General features: G+C 39.7%; 1 protein-coding gene across 1 annotated transcript in view; it reads left to right on the top strand.

Moving 5' to 3' along the window:
- The first annotated feature begins 1,922 nt into the window (after positions 1–1,922).
- The window catches only part of kcnj19a (potassium inwardly rectifying channel subfamily J member 19a), a 62,470-nt gene continuing 42,138 nt past the window's right edge, over positions 1,923–22,254 (top strand). The window contains exon 1 of the mRNA XM_022672885.2: positions 1,923–2,951. Coding sequence (XP_022528606.2) covers positions 2,283–2,951 — 669 coding nt within the window. The 5' untranslated portion in view covers positions 1,923–2,282. The remainder of the gene's footprint in view (positions 2,952–22,254) is intronic.

Below are 22,254 nucleotides of genomic sequence, written 5' to 3' on the forward strand. Positions count from 1 at the left end.
GAGAGAGGGGAAGCGAGACAGGAATGACATCATCACCAGCAGGTCCTATTACAGCTTTATTGAAATTCCTCTGGCCTTGGAAACAGCTATTGACCAGTATGACACACTGCTATCCGATGTTACACAAGGTCAAAGTCATACCTTGGCCTTGGAGTAAGACGTGGCCGCGGCTTACTGCCTCTTTAACCTCTTAAACAACAGCCTTATTATTATATAGAGTTTATTTACAATACCAGGCTGGTAAAATTCATTTATGGTGTGACAGAACAATCAGGGCTGTTCATGCTGTGAAGCTTATATGCTTCCAAGCTTCCATCCTAATCATCTCATCACAAATATAAAGATTCATTTAAAACTGAGCTGAAAGACAAGCTCAGGCACTGAAATCAATAAAGAGCATTTAGGAGAGATCAAGCACTTTATAGCTAAGCAAGCCCCTAGAAACACAAGGCCTTCAGTAAAAGTTCCTAAAGTCAATAAAGTGTAATTAGCCTGGCTTCCACTCTGAGGAAAAGCATACCCTCTTTTATTATATGTTTGCATTGAGGGATTTTTTAAAAAAGTCATACGCACACACCAGCTGTGTGCAGTGTGCAGTGTGTCTGGTGTGTCCTCTATTGTTCACCAGCAGATGGTGCAAGTTCATCTGTTAACTGATGGAGACTGAGAGTGGCGTGTTCCTCACAAAGGGAGATAAACAGAGAGAGAAAGGGATTTCCTGTATTGGGTCTTATTTTTAAAGAATGTGTTTAATTTAGTTTTTCCGAAAAAACTGTGTGCTGCATTTATGTTTATGACTATACTCATAAAAATCATATCACATCCGACCCTTTGGCTTTTCATATTAATCAATAGTAATCAGGAGTAATTAAAAAAATTAAACATACATAAGTGTATATCATGAATGCAATACATACAACTAAATGCTGTCATTTGTATTATTTGCACAAAAGATTGTTGGGGAATATAGGGTCTCTCTGGAGATCATTGGGATCTTTTATTTCACGTAATTCCAAAACATATCAATTGGTTATTTAATCATGAATTTTTATAGATAGAAAGACAGGGAGAGACACATTAAATTAAGGAAAGAAAGAAAGAAAGAAAGAAAGAAAGAAAGAAGTAAGAATGACATACATACAGAAAAAAGCACAGAAAAAGAAAGGAGAAGAAAGAGGTCCCACTTGTTCTTTCTTTCCCTCACATCTCACTTTTTTGTCTTCACATCTTTTCTGTCATTGTCTCACACACCCTCTCTGTCTGATTATTTTTTTCTCTCTATTATCTCTATCTGTGTTTCTCCACTTATATGATTATCTCTCTCTCTCTTAATTTCTTTACCTCTCTGTGATTCTCATTCTCTCATCTCTCCCTGTCTCTCTGTTTATTTACTTCTTTTTCTGTGTTGGCATCTGTTTTCTTACTGATTCTCTCTCTACTTCTGTTTTTTTCCTTCTCACTGATTCTCTCTCTTTTTTCTCTCTCTCTCCCTTGTTTATGTCTCTTTCTGTCACTGACTCTCTGTCTCTCTCTCTCTGTGAATCTCTCTTCTCTCTCTCGCCCTGTGTTTATTTCCTTCTCACTGTTCTCTCTTTCTTTTTTCTGTCTCTCTCTTTGTCAATTACTCTCTGTCTCTCTCTCTCTCTCTCTCATTCTCTCTCTCTGATTCTCTCTTTCTGTGAATCCCTCTTTTTTATTTGTTTTTTTTTTTCTTTCCCTCAATATTCAAAGCTGTCTTATTGGCATGCCAGTATTGACAACAATATTGCCAAAACATTACAACAATAACAACAAAATAGTTACAATAAAATAAAAGCATTATCATTAATACAACAGTGGATACAAATGATCATTAAAATAAAGTTTCTGAAAATGTGTAAAATAAATACATATAAATGATTTATGTATATTTATATCAATACAAAACTCTCTCTTCTTCTTTTTTCTTTGGTGTGTGTGTCGGTGCTGATGCTGTTTATCTCTCCCCCTTTTTCCTTCGCCACGCCCACCTTTAATTCTTCCTTCTCCTCGCGCGCCTGAGAGCGAGCGCGTGAGTGTTCCAGAGCGCAAAAGAGCGCGAGCCTGCGAGCGAGCGGCGGAGTCGGGAGCGCGCGGAGCTGAACTCTACAGGAACAAAGTTCTGTAGAACCGGTACCAAAGTGGACCGAGCAGCTCTGAGAAGTTCTGAGAGGTTCTGTGAGAATGCCTGACCCCGCAGAACCCTAACTGAAGCATCTCTCACCTCTGCAGAACCAGAAGCAGCGGCAGCAGCGTCTCCAGGCATGGCGGCTCTCCGGCGCAAATTCGGCGAGGACTACCAGGTGGTGAACACCAACCGGGGCGCTGCGTTCTCGGCGCCCGCCATCCGGAAGAAGCGGCAGCGCTTCGTGGAGAAGAACGGCCGCTGCAACGTGCAGCACGGGAACCTGGGCGGCGAGACCAGCCGCTACCTGTCCGACCTCTTCACCACGCTGGTGGACCTGAAGTGGCGCTGGAACCTGCTGATCTTCATCCTCACCTACACGGTGGCTTGGCTGGTGATGGCCTCCATGTGGTGGGTGATTGCCTACATCCGCGGGGACATCCAGCACGGACACGACCCCTCGTACACGCCGTGCGTCGCCAACGTCTACAACTTCCCCTCCGCCTTCCTCTTCTTCATCGAGACCGAGGCCACCATCGGCTACGGCTACCGCTACATCACCGAGAAGTGCCCCGAGGGCATCATCCTCTTCCTCTTCCAGTCGCTGCTGGGCTCCATCGTGGACGCCTTCCTCATCGGCTGCATGTTCATCAAGATGTCGCAGCCCAAGAAGCGCGCGGAGACCCTCATGTTCAGCCAGGACGCGGTGGTCTCGCAGCGCGACGGCAAGCTCTGCCTGATGTTCCGCGTGGGCAACCTGAGGAACAGCCACATGGTGTCCGCGCAGATTCGCTGCAAACTCATCAAGGTGAGCGCGCAAGCGAGTCGCTGGAGAAAGCGTGCACGGGCGCGCGCGCACCCACCCACTTTACTACAGGCTCTACATGAAGTCGCGCGTAATGTATAGGCAACCTGCCGTATCTACACCCGCTTAGTAGCCTGTACACGCATATGCGTTATGCACATTACGCACGTGTACACACTACTATATCATCGAGAACACTTCAGTTTCTGAATCAGTTTCTCTGATTTTGCTATCTATAGGTATATGTTTGAGTAAAATTAACATTGGAGAAATGGCTGAAATAACAAAAAAAGGTGCAGAGCTTTCAAAACTTAAATAATTCAAAGAAAACAAGTTCCTATTCATACCGTTTTAAGAGTTCAAAAATCAATATTTGGTGGAATAACCCTGTTTTTTAATCACAGTTTTAATGCATCTTGGCATGTTCTCCTCCACCAGTCTTACACGCTGTTTTGGATAACTTTATGCCACTCCTGGTGCAAACATTTTGTAAGCAGTTCAACTTGGTTTGATTTCTTGTAATCATCCATCTTTCTCTTGCTTATAGTCCGGAGGTTTTCAGTTTTGTATAATCAAAGAAACGCATCTTATTTTTTTTTTCCAGAGCTGTATGGTCGCCAGAATACTCATCTACACACGGAGGCACTGTTCGTACGCGCGCGCGAGTATGCACGCTTGCAATAGCCGTATATGCAGTGTCTGCACGCGCATCATACATAGTATACGAGCTTGACCAGAAACTGTTGGTTGTTCGTACGCACGCATATACACACACACAACAACACACTTGTTGTTTGTACGCGCATAGTATCTATTATCGTCGCTGTCCAATGAAACTCACCTCACTCTTTGATAAATGAATCAATAGAGATTCTCCAAAATGACCTGAAATAACTCTTTTTTCATTGACTTCCATTGTAGTTTAAGAAGGTTTTATCTCTCCCTGCTGTTTTGTAGACACTTGTTTTGCATTGGACAACAAGGTTATACACTTGTTGACAGGGTCACATCTCAAATACACCTGTGCTTTTTGGTTCTTAAAACTTCCACAAAAGTACTTGATATTTTTTAAATTCTTTTGACTATTTCTAATGTTTATTTGATTACACAAAAAAATCATATTTTTTCTAACTTAATTATTTGCAATGACGGGAAATCAAAGGTGAAAAAAATAAAAATTACAGAGGAGACCATTTTAGATAAAGTTGGCATTTTAATTGTTAATGTGCCCTTGTTTTGCTTCACAGACAGTTTTTTTCTAAATTAATATATTGTAATTATCTTAAAATACTGTACCACAACTGTGTGGACAGCTTAAATTGTACCACAACTAGATATGGAGACAATATGATACATATTATGTGAAAGAAATACACTCAAAATATACACATAAGACACACACACACACACTTGTACTCAGTTCGACGCACACTTCCACACACTTGCAATAGGCACACGTTGGGAAGCATACACACTTTTTAATGCTGTTGTGCACACAAGCGCAAGTGGGTGCTGAGGTTTATAATCTAAGGCTAAATACAGGGACACACACTCACACACACATGTTGTAGAGCCTCCCAGCAGACACAGGTTTTTATGTTCCTACTTGACATTTAGACCAGCTGCTCATAAAGTCATGCATGCGCACACTCGGGTACTTAAAAGAAACGTTCCACACAAATATAAAACAAACAAAAAACCTCTCACCTTACAGTGAGGCCAGACTGACTGAAAATAAGAAGATATAAACAATAATTTGCCTTTACTTCCACTTATATAATGAAGTATTCTCAGCTTAGAAATCCCATTTTGTGGCAGTAGTGGCTCATCACGGGTTGCACTTTGAGTTCACACGTTCACACTGTCACTGTGTGTATGCTCACTAGCTCGTAGGTGTGTGTGTTTTACACCAATAGGTTAAAAGCAGAGCTTACAGTTCATCTTTGTCCAACATAAATATGGTGAATATTGCTTGTCTTGTCTTGTAAGCCAATTTGGAAACACAGAGCATAATGGATTAAATGACATAAGCAGGGTCAGACTTGCTAAGGCATCCCTAGAGCGGGGAGGGTTAAATGTGTTGCTCAAGGGACCAACAGTTGCAGCCAGGTTATGAACCCATAACCCATCAGTTATCAGTTACACAGAGCCTCTCCACATTTCCCAGGTTAGAAAGCTTGAGTCATAGCAGAGGGTCAACCATACAATGGCACCCCAGAGCAGAGAAGTGTATGGGAAGACTAATGAACTTGGGTATTGAACCCACAACCCTGTGATAAAAAATCTAGTGTCTCGTGTTATTCAAGTTATTCAAGAAGTTAGAGCAGAGAATCAGTCATCCGATAGCATCCTGTAGCAGAGACATTTAAGGGAAGATGAATGAATGGACCTGGGTATTAAACCCACAATCGTGTGAACAAAATTAAAGTGTCTCTTATGTCATCCCATCTTAGAAAGCCATGACCAGAGCATAGAATTTTGCTGAAGAGCATTAACAGTAGCAGTAGGGCATTGAACCTGCAACCTTTGCAGTCTCCTCGCATATCCAAGGTTAGAAAGTCTGCATCAGAGAATAGGGTCAGCTTCCCTTTGGCAATCTTGGAGCAAAAAAAAATTAAATCCAGCTTTGTGAACTTTGTGGGTATTGAACCCACAACCTTGGGAGCAACAATCCAAAGTCACCTTACATATGCCATCTTAGAAAGCCTGAGTCAGAACAGAGAGGTTTAAGGGAAGAATAATGGACCTGGGTATTAAACCCACAACCCTGTGATCAAAAACCTAGTGTCTCTTATGTTATCCCAGCTTAAAAAGGTAAGGCAAGAGCACAGATTTAGCCATGCTTAGAAAGTTGGGGTCAGGGCACAGGGTCAGCCTTGCTGTTGCATCTCTGCAGCAGAGAGAATGATAAAAGCTTTGTAGAAGATTAACAGTGGCTGGCAGGTATTGAACCCACAACCCTGCGATCAATAACCTATTGTCAGTTTACATATCCTAGCATAGAAAGCTTGAGTGACAGTACAGAATCAGACACAGCTAAACACAGCTGAGTGGACATGGGTATTGAACCCACAATTTCTTATGTTATCCCAGCACAGAAAGCCTGGTTCAACCCCTTGACCTTGTGTTCTTGGTTATGCTGATGTAAAAACACGCCGCTAACCCCTAAACCACACCACAAACAAATGTTTGTAAACCAAGACAGTCAGGAACTGACTGTCACCTTAAAGCTTGACTCAGAATGCCCTGCAACCACTTTTTAGTATAGAAAAAAAACACTGCATGAATAACTACAAACACCCCCACAGGAACATGTGAAATGTACATCAGTGGTGTTCTTTTTTAGCACACACTCAGGCTCAGTCAGGGAGAGAGAGCAGTGCTGCTTCAGTGATTCCAGACTTTACAATATATCACTTTTTATATACTTATAAATATCCCTGGGATAGTGTGAAACAGTGCCCAGGAAAGCGATACCGAGGGTTTTTCGAGGTTAAACACAATTCTTAGTTCTGAGTCTCGATTTGGTCAATAGTGTATATTGATTTGAGCATCAAAAAGATGAATAAATGACCTACAGCTGAAATTAATTACATTTCGTATACGATTTCCAGGCTACAGTGGGTAGCACTGTCACCACACAGCAAGAAGGCATGGGTTCAAGTTCCGGCAGGGAGGACTGGGGTCTTTCCATGGGGAGTTCTTTCTGTGTTCAGGTGCTCCGGCTTCCTTTCATAGTCCAAAAACGTGCTGTTCAAGTGAATTGAAGATGTGCATAAAAGCAAAAAGACACATGAATTCTAATTTGACCATTCACATTCGTGTCACATGTCCATGGATTGAATACGTATCTGATTTAGGATCACATATGAAAGGGACTCAAACCTGATTTAAAAAACTGAATTTGGCACGTTCACAGAGCCATGAATAAAATCTGATCGAAGCCACTTTGAGGAAAAAATCAGATTTGATTCACTTCAGCCTGGCAATGTGAACGTAGCCTAATAGATTGTGTCTCACTGCCCTGCGATTGATAGCTGGCCTGTCCAGGGTGTATCGTGCCTTACGCCTGATGGCTCCCGGGATTGGTTCCGGTTCCCCCTGTAACCAGAAATAGATTAAGTGGTTGACGATGAATGAATGATTTTTAGGCTGTGTTCAATTTCTCCTCCTGTTCATTTGTGTTGTTGACTATGCCAAGATCTACACTGAGAGAAGTAGAAATTGTCACTAAACTAAGTTGAATTAACTAAAAACATGCTCTGTAAGCAGTTACTTTTCCCTTTTCAGTTGGCATGAGTATTTTCTTCCTGTGTATATCAAGTTGATGAATGTGTATTGTCAGTCACATCTCCCTTTCCTGTCAAAGTAATCAAATCTTAGCCACGTTTAGTAACAAAGCTCATCTGAAACTCTGATGATAGTCTTAAAGTAGGCCTGTTAAACTATAATCCAGCTAACCAGAGACATATTTGTCTACCAAAATGGTCATTTTTTCTAACTGCCTGCTTGTCAAGAGACTGGAGTTCATTAGTTTGAATCCCATCAATACCACATTCCTCCATGATCAGGACTCCTCCAATCCAACCTGCAGATAGAAATGAACAGGAAGCACACTGAAGGGCGAGAACACTTAAGGCCTGTTTACACCTAGAATTAAAAATCGTTTTTGTATTTTTTTTTTATCCACATGGTAGCTTTCCTTTTTTGTGTAAAAAAACACTTTAAATGTGCAATAATTCTGTTTTACTTACTGTAAAAACATTGGTTTCTCATACAAATTGTCCTTATCAGGAAGTGATTGAATAGATTAGAGTAATGGTTGGGGTTTTACAATACTGTGAAATAATAGTTATCTTAGTATTTTCAAAAATGTGATAGACTATTTAGTGCTTACTCTAGTGCTCTCATTCACCAGTAAGCATGCACATATGTGCACACACAGACACAAAGCAGTGGAGAGCAAAACAGAGCAAGGGAGAGTAAGGGAGGTAAACAGAATCCAAGTAAAGAAAACACTTTCTTTTTACACTTGTGTTAAATGTGAATGAGATCCATCTCTGACCAACTCTGAGTGTGAATTCGAGTGATCTGATATTAATTCGATCACAATGCCAGGTGTAAACAGGACCTTACGTTCAAGTGTGAACATGTGGTTAAATCCATTACAGAATACAATTCTAATACAAACCGCTTTAAATGACAAAGTGTGAATGCGGTAAGTGTGATCCGTGGAAGTGGAAGTGTGACATTTGGGCGATCAATTCATTTCAAGATCAACCCACCCCTCTTTTCTTTCCCAGTGAAGGTCTTATCCCATGAAAGCCTCAGACATCCATTAGCATAGCTCTGACACGGCGAGCCTGTGGAAGAGATGAGTGACAGCGGGCAGAGACTGACTGTTTTAATCAAACAGCTGGATGCTCTGCTCTGTGTCGAAACGCAACCTGTGGCCAAACCCTGTCACTCTGCAGCAAGTGACATTTAACGATCCCCGTGCACCATGAGTGCTTGTGTGTGCTGGAGGAGGAGAGGGAGGTGGAAGGGGGGGGTATGCTGTATTTTTGTTTTCAAAATTATTTTACTAGATTGAAATTCAGAGCTGAGTATTGCCAAGAACCTGGGGAAATGACGCGACTCTTAATACAGGATTTATGATTCCATATATTGCAGTATATTGTGATTAGGGTTGCAATGGTATGAGATTTAATTTTTTTATGGTATGATAACCATCTCAGATGATTTTACGGTATTACAGTATGACAATATTTTAGAATAATAATTAACAAAATGCTAAATATGATAGATCACAGACTGTAACACACACACACATACACTGGGTTGCTGCTATGAGATTTAACCTTTGATTACATCTCTGGAAACAAGTGGATTTTAGCTGTTTTTCCAAGCTGGATTACTATCTGATAGTTGTTGACAGGTTGAGGATGCCATGCTCTTGGCCTTTGTAACGATTCATTATTTATATAATGCACATTGCTAACAGCTGGGCTCAGCCAGATTGCAAACTGTTTTTCCAAGCTTAATAACTCACAATAGTTTTTGATTGGCTGAAGGCTAGTTAGATAGATGACATCTTGGTGTTTGTTTCTAAATCTGTATAATTTCTGTAGTATATTCTAAACTTGTGTTATGAAGCCTAGAATATCAGGTTAGCCGCAATGCTAACAGCTGGCTTGGGCAGGCTTGAAACTTGTTAGGTGTAATGCCAAAGTTTTTTTCCAAGCTTGATTACTCACTGATAGTTGTTGACAGGCTGAAGGCTGGTTAGACAGAACATATCTTGTTTGTTATTATATGTGTACCAAACTTTGCTGTATGAATATTTTCTTGCATGCCTTTTTAAAAGGTGTATATTTTTTTTTTCCATGAGCACAATATGCTCTGTGCATCTGAATCAGGTAAATTCAGCTCATCACTTTTTTCAGCACAGAAGCTGCTGGTTCCAGCTAGTAGCTTCCAAGATGATAGGAGCAGAAAAGAGATTCGGTGAAGCTTTGAGCCTCCCACCAGCGCCAAGGTTACATCCGCAACCATGCCAGAAAATCTGTGCCTATGAAGCAGTGAGAAAACCTGCGTTGTTTTTTTTGTAGGTCACAACTCTTGAGGAATGTGCATTGTTGTGTTCCTGGAGATGATATAACATGAACAGTGAAAACCTGCAGCAGAAAAACAATGATGCAAGGATTTAGGCAATTTAAAGTAGAGCAGCTCAATATCGGTTCAGCCTTGCCATCACAATGAGCACAGGCACAATAGTCGCATTTAGCAATGTTTTTAAAAGGTTCAAGGAAGAGAACAGAAAACAATAAAGCTGTGAAAGCTAAAATTAATGAAGAGAGATGAGGAACACATGAGAAATCATGCAGTAAACTTAAAAATGTTAAACAAATCAAAATACTCTGTGAAGCGTTTATGTTGACTCTTGAGCATCTGGGGTGCTGTTATCTTACAGTTTCTTTGGCTGGTAACTGATGAGAGCCAGTTTAATCATTACATTTCTGAATGTCTTTGCAACTGCACAGAATACTTTCAAAGTTCTTGATTTTTTGTATTGACTAACCTTCTTAAAGTATTTTTTTCTTTACTTAGTTGAGCAGTTCTTGAAATAATATGGATTAGAACATAACTGAAATAGAGCTATTTACTGTATTCACCAACTCTACCTCTTCACAACTTTACAACTGATGCTCTCAAACACATTAAGAGGCAAGAAATTCAAGTCATTAACTCTTGACAAGTTCAGCACAGCTGTTAACTGAAAGCCATTCCAGGTGACTACTTCATGAAGCTGACTGAGAAAATGCAAAGAGGTGCAAAGCTGTCTATCTAAACAAGAGGTGCTTCTTTGAAGAAAAGTAAAATATAAAACATTCTGGTTTGCTTTACACTTTTTTGTTTTAGTAAATAATTAAATTTTTGCTTCACAGTTTGGATGACTTTCGTATTAATCTACAATGCAGAACATTAAAAAAATGAGAAAAAAAAAAACCCTGTATTTAAGGTGTGCCCAAACTTTCCAAAATATACAGTGTATTGTCTTACCATTAACAAGTGGAATATTCTGCAGGCCTTTTGTTTAGGCTGTGCGCATCCACACGACCGCAGCACACTGAGCAAACGGAGATACTGCTTAATGACGCGTGCAGTATTCCACAGGGACAGGGACATTGTGAGAACACATACTTACACACACACACACACACACACACACACACACACACACACACACACACACACACACACACACACACACGCGCTCAATAGGACTGTACCGGTCATTAACCACTGACAACATATAGATCATTGCTCAACCCAGTGGGCCATAACTCACTGAGCACAATGAAAAAACAGCCATTGTCCAAAATTTTCAATCCTTTATTCACATTTACATAAAAGTACACTTGATAACTTAATTAGCTCTGTATACTTAAAAAGTTTAAACTATCAGTTTAACTAACAGTTGCAAGTTCACAACCTGCTGAGTTAATATACTGTACTCCTAATTGCTAGGCAATGTAAAGTATTACATAGGGAAGTAATTTACAGGGTGTAATTTTTTTTTTTTGAGTTAACTCAATTTAGTTCTCCTTACTTATTACTTATCTCTGTTTGGTCATACAAAGAGATCCCACCTGTCACAGAAGGGCATCTTCCGCATTTTAACAGGGGCACCCTAAGGCCTGCAAACGATTTGTGTTTTTCTATGAAAAATTAGGTTAAGGTACACTTGAAACTACTTTAAATGTGAACTGATTTATTTAAGTTTTAAGAAACATAAAATTCGTGGTTTTGCATTATTTGCAAATAAAAAAAAACATACATATTTTCTAAACAAAAAAAAAAGATTTTTTAAACAATTCAGAATAAGTTTTACGTTTTAAATTCTTCAAAGTAGGCACCTCTGTCTTAGATGACAGCTTTGCAAACCTTGGCTGGATTTTCTTAGTCAGCTTTATAAGGTAGAGTCACCTGGAATGGCTTTTTTTAGTTAACAGCTGTTTTGAACTTTCAATTTCTTGAAATTCTTGCCTCTTAACGTGTTTAAGAGCTTCATTTGTAAAGTCATGAAGAGTAGAGTTGGTATACAGAGAATAGATATATTTGAGTAATGTTCTAATGCATATTATAGCAAGAAATACTCAAGTAAAGAAAAACATTCCTTTAATAAATGAAGGTCAATGCAAAATATTTTAAGAACTTTGAAAGTATCCTCAAGTGCAGTCGCTGTGATGGCCCACTAAGATCCCCACAAATGGTATGTATAAACATTAGTTAGGTGGATGCCTGGGTCCCAAACATGTTTATAGCTTAATTTTAACCTGCTAACCACAAGTTCTTATTTTACAATGTTAAATACTATTAGAGACATAGTTCTCCGTTTTTACCCCAAATTTGCTGTTAAACTATTAACATCCCTATTAAATTGTTTACTGTATTTTCAAAGAGCTCTTAATAGGTTAAAACTACTGTTCATATTCAAATTTTGTGATCTATAGTAAACTGAGTAATCTTTAAAACTGTTCAATGCTAGGAGTGCACACTAGTAAATGAAGAGTCAGACCATAGAATGGGACAGTTTTAACATTTTTATTGAGCTCACCAGTACTGTTTTACTGCCTTTTGTCTGTTTCCCAGGAGCCATGTCTGCAGCGTGGGTCAGTGGGTGGTGGATTAAAGGAAGTGCGGGCCTATTGAGCAAGTCTTTATAGACATGCTGTGAATTATGGGTAATGGAATGTACCATCTGGTACCCTTTTAGGGGGTAAACCAGTGTCTAAACAGAGAACTGAATTGCTAGACAATATTGTTTGTATTTAATATTTAGGACTAACATGTTGTTTGTATGGTTGTTTATGTTGCTTATTGAATGTATAATTTTGTCCAGTTAAAAATATTTGTTTAAAATGATATGTTAAAAAATGATTACCCTTGCTGTTTAAAATAGACTGAGCCATTATTTTAAAAGGGGCACTGTTTGCACTGTGTGGGGAATGTTTTTTCATGGCTTTGCTTGTCATAATGGTGGAGGTTGCTTCCTAAACCTGAAGTTCGTAAAAAAAAAATCTTCCATGCTAAGAGTCAGTAAAATTAAGTATTTTGACTCCTTAATGTGCCTCCTTGCCTTGCATTTGGTCACACTCTGACAGTCGCAAAGACCATTAAAAACAATGGGATGAAACTGGCTTTCATCAGGACTACCCCACCTATAGATCAAGAGTTGCATCTGTTGCACTGGATAAGTTAATCAGAGTTACCAGCCTCAGCACCCCAAATAAGAGCTACCTAAATGCTTTAATGTATTCAATGTAGAGAAAAAAAGAAAAACATTGAATGAGAAGGTGTGTCCAAATGTATCACTGGTACTGTATATCAGTGCTTTTAAAACATTTTTTTTGGTGGTGTATTTATTGCATTTTTTTATTTAAATGCATTTATATACACAATACTGCCTGGAAACCCCATTTAAACGAGCAAAGTTTTTTTTTTTTAGGTGGCTTTTGAACGTGGCTTAGCACTGTAAATAGCATCAGTGTGTTAAGTTAACAGAATAGAACAGCGCTTATCTCTGCATAAATCACAGGTGAAAATCGTAGGGCTGACACGTTTTATATACCTGTCAATAAGCTGAATAGCCAGCAGCAGGGTTAGCAGGATGGCTCCGGTAGCCTCGGCGGTGGGGTCTGTGAGGAGCCGCAGACAATGGGCCTTATTATCCAGTGGAGAATGAATTAATTGACGGCGTTCTGTGGGTCAATGGTGCCGGAATTAATGAAGCACGGCCTGTCAGTTGGAAGTGAACAGAGTTCTTCTCATTTGAAAGAGAGAGAGACAGACACTGAGAGGGAAAGAGACAAAGAGATGATGAGGTTAAACGCACAAAAGAGACCGAATGGCATCTACTTTAGCTTTGAAGAGTGAAAAAGAGGACAAAATCTGGATGAGGGCCACAATGGTGTGTTAAAGAATAGAACCTGAGAATAAGCTAGAATTAAAGAAGTCTCTTGTTCAGTATGATATACAGATTAAATTACGAACACACTGTTTGTTTTTGTTTTGTTTAGCTGAAGGCTGAAAAGCAAATACTAGCGCTGGGTGATATGCCTGAAAAGGTTTCAGAAAAATGTTGAGATTCAAAACTATACAATATTATGAAAACCTTACAAAGTATATTTTTAGTAGTAAATAATAAAATGATCAGGATATTTCATCAGATATTAAGAAAACTTTTCTAACTAGAACTGTGTGGTTTGTCACCGAAATCTATATGGGTGTTGACACCACCCAGAGGTTGCCAGGTTTAATAACACAACAACGATGCTGCAGCCATTTGAAGCTAGCAAGTGGGCTGATTCAGCCTAAACCTATACTACCCAGCTTAAAAAGCTCAATGACCGAAGATGGAATAAAACAGAGGTAAATATCGGCAATGAGTTTGACTGATGGAGAAGACTTTGAGCTCAGAAAGACTACAAGACAGACGCCAAGCTGGCTACTTTTTCCTGAACAGGTAATCTAACTAACTACTTTAGCCAGGAAATTTATTAAAAACCACTAGATTACTAGCTTACTAGGAACGGGCATTTTAATTCATTTAAAAAATGTGATAGTTTACATTCATATCAGTGGTCTGTGTGCAGCTGGGGTAACAAGGCAGAGGGTACTGAGACAGCTAACTAGCTAGGTTAGTAAGGTAAGCTAAAGTGATCTGGACTGTGCTTGCTAATGCAGTCAAGCTACACTTGCTAAGGTAAACTGCAATTAGTCATGATGGTAAGCAGACTTGTCATGTCTGATTACTACCTGGACAGTCCAAAATAAATATGGGTAAACCTTACTCATGGCCATTCCTTAAAACTAGCTAGCGTTAGCTATTTAGCTGTTTATTTTCAGACTTTACTTGACACCAGGGAGGGCAGGTCATAGCTAAGATCTAGGTCAGGTTGCAGATTTATATGTTATCTGCTAAATTAAGCAGTATATTACTGGAATCTGTAAAATAATAACTTCTGCTCTAGGGTGTTTATTTTCATTACAGTGGGCTTGTTTGCAGTATAATGGACTTGGCTTCCTCAGCAGTGCAATTTTAGTCATAAATTCCCCTTATTAATATATTTCTAATTAATAATTTACCATATTTTTCTCACTGTGAGGCGCACTTAAAAGTCCTTTAATTTTCCCAAAAATCGACCGTGCCCCTTATAATTCAGAGCGCCTTATGTATGAATTTTACCAGTCAGGTTTTAAGGAACAGTAAAGCCTGGAGCAGTATTAGCATTAGTCGCTAATCGCAGCGTTAGCTCTTTCACCATTCAGAGGTAAATATATTGAACTGTAGCTTGCGTGTTAAAACCGCTAGCTGATAGCACCCTGGCTTACCAGAACATAAAGGGTTCCTCAGTCTAGTGCTATCAGGCGGCATTTACTAGCGCTAACTGCTGCTAACCGCGGCTAGTGCTGCTGCTAATTGCGCTGTTGATAATTATTGGAAAATGTACGCTTTCTGTAAATAAACGGAAGGACTTTACTCTCCCAAATAAACTGTTTTCAGGACAGAAATCTGTGTAGATTAACATCTACTTTGAAAGAACTTTCTTTTTTTTATTACAGTTTTGTTTTCTTAGTCCCCCTCAGCAGTGAGACCTGCTAAATTGGACATGGCGACACCCTTGTTCCATACTATTGTCCATTAAAATGTGCCTTCTGTAAGAAAATAGACCAGAAAATACTTTTTATAATAATACGTGCAATATAAAATACTTACATAGTGTACGTTTAGTCACAAAATGCACCTCAAATTGCTACTCAAGTCACATGTAAGTGGAATTTACTCAGAAAAAGGGAAAGGGAGTCTTTTGGCAAACAGACAAATGCTAAGGCTAATTATGCTAGCCAATATGGCCAGTATGGAAGAATTGTACCTAAAAAAAAACTAATTTAACAGACTGAAACCTTGTTACACTAATGAGTAACTTGACACCGGGGAGGGAACAAGGCTAATTGGACACAATTTAGTTATTTTTAGTTTTTAGTTAAGGGTATACTCATGTTTGTTACCAGCGGTTTAGACATTAATGGCTGTGTGTTGAGTAAGGGCACAGCAAATTTACACTGTTATACAAGCTGAACATTGGCTACTTTACATTGTATTATAGTGTCATGTCCACATTGTTGACCCATGAAAAAGTATAAAAAAAATAAAATATTTGCAAAAAATTGAGGGATATTCTATACAAGTAAGATCTTTCGTTCTCCGTCTTTATCTATCTCTGTCCCAGCCTACACTTTAATCTCCGCAGCATTTTTATTCCGCTTTGGGGCTTTTAAAACAGGCCAAGAGTTTTTTTTCTTCAAAGACCCTCAGCCCGATCAGCTTCACTAAAATAACCCTGAGAGCTTCGGGAACAATTGGACCCAAACTATGTGACTCACATTATGCGGGTTACGTAACAGCGGAATAAAATGTTTTTTCATATCAGAGCATAAGAGGTTCTGTCTAATATAGCACAATAATAGAACTTCAGCAAATACAACAGCGAGGGATGCAGCCCGAGGAAATAATACTGGAGCTGTGCAATCCTAGAAAGTACATCTCAAGATGAAATAAGGTAGAAAAACAGATTTAGAGCAATACGGATTTTGTTCACCTATGTTTTCTAATCTGTAGTGGCACTAAGTGGCCACTGGAGGCACTGCTACACCTCCCAATTACCGTCATTACTGATGTCAGCCGGTACATGGAGCGTGAGTCTGTTTTTCTTACACCAGGCAGTAAGCAGTGTTTGATGTAGAAATGTAGAGGAGAGAAAGATACTCACACGATGAAAGTGTATCATTACTGTCATGTCAAAGCAAGCCCTGAAGCTTATTCTTTCATATACCATTTAAAACACCAGCTGTCCTTTATATGGTTAATTTAGCACACGTTAATGTCATTGCTCACAGTGTAATTAATGGCAAATCTAAATGTGTGTCAGTAAAGATACACACTCTCACACTAGTGAATACAGCAGTGAGAATATACACTTCCAGAGCTGTGAGCCTATAAAAAATATTATTTTTTCAGCTGGCCAAATTATTATTTTGTTATTTAAGCCTAAATGATGCAGGAAGTAGCTTTGTAGCTTAAACAACCATGGGGAAATCCTGTGCAGGACCACATGGAAAAGATGTTATTCTATTTTGGTATGCATCAAGCAGAGAAAACGTTTAAGGTGAGCTGAAACTACTAAAATTATGTTAAGAACTGTCCAACACATTTTTTAAACCTTGGGAAACATCATCTTCGGATGTGGTCGGGCGGTTTGTTTGGTAAAATCAGATATCAGTACAAAAACGAAACTAAAACTGAAGGATGTGTTTAATAGTGAAGGTAAGAGCTTTTCCACATGCACAATGTGACTGGATCTCAGTGGATTGGGACTAAACAGTTGTGTAGTCCTAAGAAAAACTCTGATCAGTGAGGTTAACTGGCAAAAATCGCTTCACTTTGCTAGAAAGCATAAAGATTGGACTCTGGAGCAATGGAAGAAGGTCATGTGGTCCAATAAGTCCAGATTTACCCTGTTCCAGCATGATCTTGACAGTAATTCTAAATTTCCTTGGCAGTGACATTCCAGTTCAGATGCAATGGCAAGATTAACAATGAACTACTTCAAAATCGTTCGTAATTTTGTTTTTTTACACCTGAAAGTCTGGACCAGAGTCTAAACCAAGGTTCATGTGTTTGTTACATTATACACATTTAATCCAGGTAAAATAGTTTGAAAAGGAAATGTGAGTCGGATCTGCCTGCCTGCCAGGTTCCTATTCACAGAAGGACAGTAAACAATTCCTCTTGGGTTCCTTTTGTACGTGGCAGTGCTTGCGACTCAACATTTATTGTTTGTCCACGGAGCGTTTTGATGTCAAGACGGGGGGCATTTGTTGGTGAGGTGGCTGCCTTACCTAAATAGAGCTGCGGGAAACCCTGACTGTTGGTTACTCTTAGTGTCTGTGTGAAAGTGTGCATGAGGCAAGGCAGAAAACTTGTGATACGTTGATTTTATTTTAACATCAGGATGATGTCAACATCAGTACGAGAGAAGAAAGCCCTATCTGGATGGGATTAGTTTCTCAGGGGGTCCTGGGTTAATGTTCTCTTTTATGGGGGGGTCGTCTGTTATTTTATTCCTGTCCTGAATGACCATGTACGTGTTTTTCCAGACGTCCTCTGAGAAAATGACAGGCTGAATTACCTACTGTTTTTCGCTGAACTCCATGGTCAGAAGGTAATTTTAGTCCTGTCCGGACGCACATCTCTGAGTTTCGTCACCTCGCGTTTAATAAAACAGCAATTTGTCTACTGCCATGCACCGTATTTACACTTTGAGCGTGCGTTTCCACAGAGATCTGCGTAAATACAACAGCAAGTGCAAATGGAGGAGCTACTGAACGCAATGTCATGTGACCAAGAAAGACAAAAATCCCACTGTTTTTTCGATTGCAGTCCGGGTGCAAGGGTTTTAGCACTGAGTAGAAGTGTAAAATATTTTTCACAGATGTCCCCCTGAGAAACTAATCCCATCTGGATAGGGCTTAAGACTTAACCTAACCACCTTACACTAAACAATCAAGATAGTCAGAGCAGACCATAACTCATTAACTGACTGGAAATTTGTCTGCTATGGATTAAATGCTGAAACAGTCTTTTATTTGTTGCCTTTTGTATTGTTTTAATTAGGAATTAAGAGATTATTATAACAGGTAGACTGGATATATTTAAAACTGTAAAATGCTAAATTTGAGTTTTTTGAAATTCAGATTATATGATATTTACACCTTAACAGCACCTCAAAATGCTGTTATTGGGATCAGGCCTGCATATATAATATTGGCCACAGCAGTGTTTAGACCCGAGGGGGGTTTTATTACAGATTTATTATACACACACACACACACACACAGCTGGGCACAGTAAAATGTTTCTTTGCCCACCCTGCTCTGTACCTGCACTGGCCTTTGTATCTCTCCATGGAGCTTGTGTTTTTGATTTAATAGTTTCAATATGACTCCTTTGTTGTCTGGCGATAGCCATCTGGTGTGTGTATTCAGATTCCAGGAACACACACACAACCACACACACACACACACACGTTCAGCTGTAAATACACGGTTATGAACCTGAGTACCAGCAGCGCGCCGTAATTGCGCTTATGTTTGCTCGCAGATGTGCTCTTACATGTAAAATATATAGGATTATATAGTGACACTTTCTGGTAAGGAAGAAGACTGCTTGTATATGATCATGTGTGTGTGTGTGTGTTTGTGTGTGTGTTTATTCATGCATTGGTGTGTGACTGAAATATAGTCATTATTCCGATAACAGTCTCAAACCCGGAAACACACCCACCCCTTTCCCTGCAAGCATTTTTAATTCATCTACTGTAAAGCTAACCTATACACTGTCATTGAGTAGGAACTAGTTATTGTGTCCCATGACTTTTGCCATGCGCCATGAAAGCCAAAGAATTCTGCGCTGAGCTATGGGATACGTGTGAGGGGCCTCTGGCACTACATGTGGATGTGACTTCTTGTTTGCTTGGACAATTCTAGCCAGATACCTCCGGTCATGATCATTACCACCCACTACTCTGTCCCCTTCTGAATGCCTTTTATGACATATTCCCCCAGTGCACATGTGACACTGTGAATGGAAGAATGTTAAATACATACAAAACTTTGCAAATGGAATGTCCTATCCATCTGGCACCCACTATTAGGCTTCGCTCAAATGCTGATATTTCATGTCGCCTTGCCATGAGCATGCTGGCCAGCGATTAACCCTGTTCACAAAATAACACCTTACAACATATACAGGTGTTAGCTTTTGCAAGCCATCCCCTGAGGTGACACTTAATGAGCCATTTAGGTACTGTTATCCCATGACTTTTGGCAGTGCATCACATGATTTGTAGTTTGTAGTTGAACTTGTAGTCTACAGAACAATAATTTGTAAACTCTAAGGGCCTTTTCACATCAGCACTATTTGGTTTGGTTAAAACGGTCTCTGGTTCATTAGTACCTTTAGTGCAGTTCAGTTGAGTAGGTGAAAAAACAGTACTCGCACTCAGGTGTGGATCAAAACAACTGGACTGAGACCTGCTATAGGACATCTTCCAAGACAACTCTGGAGCGGTTTAAGCTAAACTGCTGATAAGGCAAAGTTTAATCTGATATATTAGCCAGATAACGCTAATTACCACAGCTGCGAACAAACGCTGTCTCTGCTCTTTCATGCTGTTTACACCCGCAGTCTGTGCTGTGTTCACTGCTCGCACACACGTGACTCCATTTACTATGTGTACATCTCCATTGTAGCTTCTATTGAAAACACTGTGTTCGAAAGAGCTGCTCTCGGTGTTACAGCAGCATCGCACCCATTGCAACACAGAATCTTCCCCTTATATTTACTTATATTTACTTTCTTGCTCCCGCGCCAGACAGCTCTGACAAATCGGAGGAGACAGTGTGCTCACATGGATTATTGATGAGCATTTTGGTGCGTTTAGGTTTATGCCTGTGTGAAACCAAACCAAACAGAGGCAATAAACGCTTCAAGTAAAGAAACTCATTAACTGATCCAGTCCAGAGAAACGAACTACAGGTGTGCAAACGCCTTAAAAAATACGGTGAGAGAAACTTAACTGTAATAAATGCAGCTAGTTCTGTCTGTTTTTATAGCACTAGAAGAGAAAGTCTTGAGGAATCATGGGGTATAAAGGCCCCCAGGATAGTAGTTCAGTAAATTGCCAGTAATTTATTCTACAGGATGTAGGGATGCGGGAATGCATCTTAATAGTAATGCAAATGATGTCGTTATTTAAAGTAGAACACAATGAATATGCAAATATTTTAGAAAGGAATCAGGCCTTGTATGAATTTATGGTTTAATAATTTGACCTAATTGCATTAACCCCTTAAATCATGCCGGTAATCATGCTCTAAAACCTTCTAAAAGCCCAGCTGGAGAACTCTGAAGAATCTGTTATTCCACACCAACACTGTCCTCCTCGATCTTCCCTCCTTTTCTTCTACAGCTCCTCACACTTTACCATCCGCACTCTCTCCTTCACTTTGGCTTTCATCTTCTCCCTCTCTCACACACATACACACCTCTCGATATGTCTCATCTCTCCATGCTTTTTTTCACTTGTCCTGAGAGTTTTCCAGTGTGAATGAAAGTGTGTGTAGGAGAGAAAGAGTAAGGGTGGGCCAATAAGAGGAGAGCAGGAGGGGAAGAAACATTACAGTGCAGATGAAAAGGGCAGAGACATGAAAGGCGACAGCAAGCTTTGTCATATCTGGCTCTGTGGCTCAGCAAGAACAAAAATGCCAGTGATTTTCTCCCCGCTGGAGACAGCAGACAATGCGTGCTGTCTGGCGAAAGTTTGGGGACACTTAAGTGAATGAAATTCTAATGATACTCCACTTTTCATGCTGTCACTGTTAAATTACTAGTTATCTGCAAAGGTTCCAGTAATATTAAAGAGCTTGAACATTTAGTCTTGAACATTTTGTGATAGTCATATCATTTATATATATATATAAATTAACGGGGTCTGAGCCCCGGATCTTTACATACCCAGGCAACGCCCCTGGGGATCGACCCCTTTATTTTAGAATACCAGAAACTACCAATCCCAGTTCCTACTGAAATCAGTGATCTGGGGTTCACTTCAAACAGACTTGAGGGCAGACCACACCAGTGGAAGCTATCTGAGCTCAGGTCCATGTGGAACCTTATGTGATTGGTGAATTTTGTACTTAATACCTAATAAATCCACACTTTAAAAGGACAGGAAAGAGGGTACTCCCACCTCTGTGGAGTGAGTGTGTTAACTGACAGCATAAACGCTTATCTTGCGCTGCCTTGCATGGATAATAATCTTCTCATATGGAAACAGCTGCTGGTTTGGAGGAGCGTCACGGTGGAACGTCATGCATGTCAGACATACTGTTCTTCGCCACTTTTTAGCTTATAAAAATAATAAAGAACAGAAAAGTGACATATAGGATTGTGCAATCAATCCATGGTTTGTTAACATTCTCATGTATGAATACAAATCAGTGATGATAAGCTCCTCCCCCAAACAAGCCCAGAATTGGTCCTTGGTGTGGACTAAATTTTTTCACGACGTGTGAAAACACTCTTTATGCTTTAGCATACCAATAGGTTTTGGACAATTTTATGCTCTTTGCTGAGAGAGTTTGGTAAGGAAGAACTTGACTGGCCTGCACAGAGTCTTGGCCTCTTGGCCTTCTCATTCGACATCAGTGCCTGACATCACAAATTCTGGAGAAATGGTCGAAAATGTCCATAAACACACACCTAAACCTTGTGGAAAACCCGATCAGAAGAGTTGAAGCTGTTATATCTGCAGAGGGTGGGCCAACAACATATTAAACTGTGTGTATAAAGAATCGGATATCAGTAAAACAAAATGTTATTAGTGGTTTTGGTACATAACCAACACAAATTTGAGAAAGTGAACCCTTTAAACCAGGCACTACTTTTGGTAAGCAATGGAAAAATCAGTAATACATAACCTGTGTTTATCTGACTCACAGTCCAATAATATACTGTAGCCCAGTACATGTGTTAAAGACTTTTATCTCAATAATATTTTAAAAAGCTTGGAGTCCAGACTCTTTTAAGCGGCAGTGTGTGAGTTCGGATCAGTGTATAATATGCAATTATAAGTGTAGGAGGAGAGGACAAGAGGAAAGGACGATGCCGTAGAAGATA

The sequence above is a fragment of the Astyanax mexicanus genome, chromosome 19 (assembly GCF_023375975.1).
Source record: "Astyanax mexicanus isolate ESR-SI-001 chromosome 19, AstMex3_surface, whole genome shotgun sequence".
Lineage (NCBI taxonomy): Eukaryota > Metazoa > Chordata > Actinopteri > Characiformes > Acestrorhamphidae > Astyanax > Astyanax mexicanus.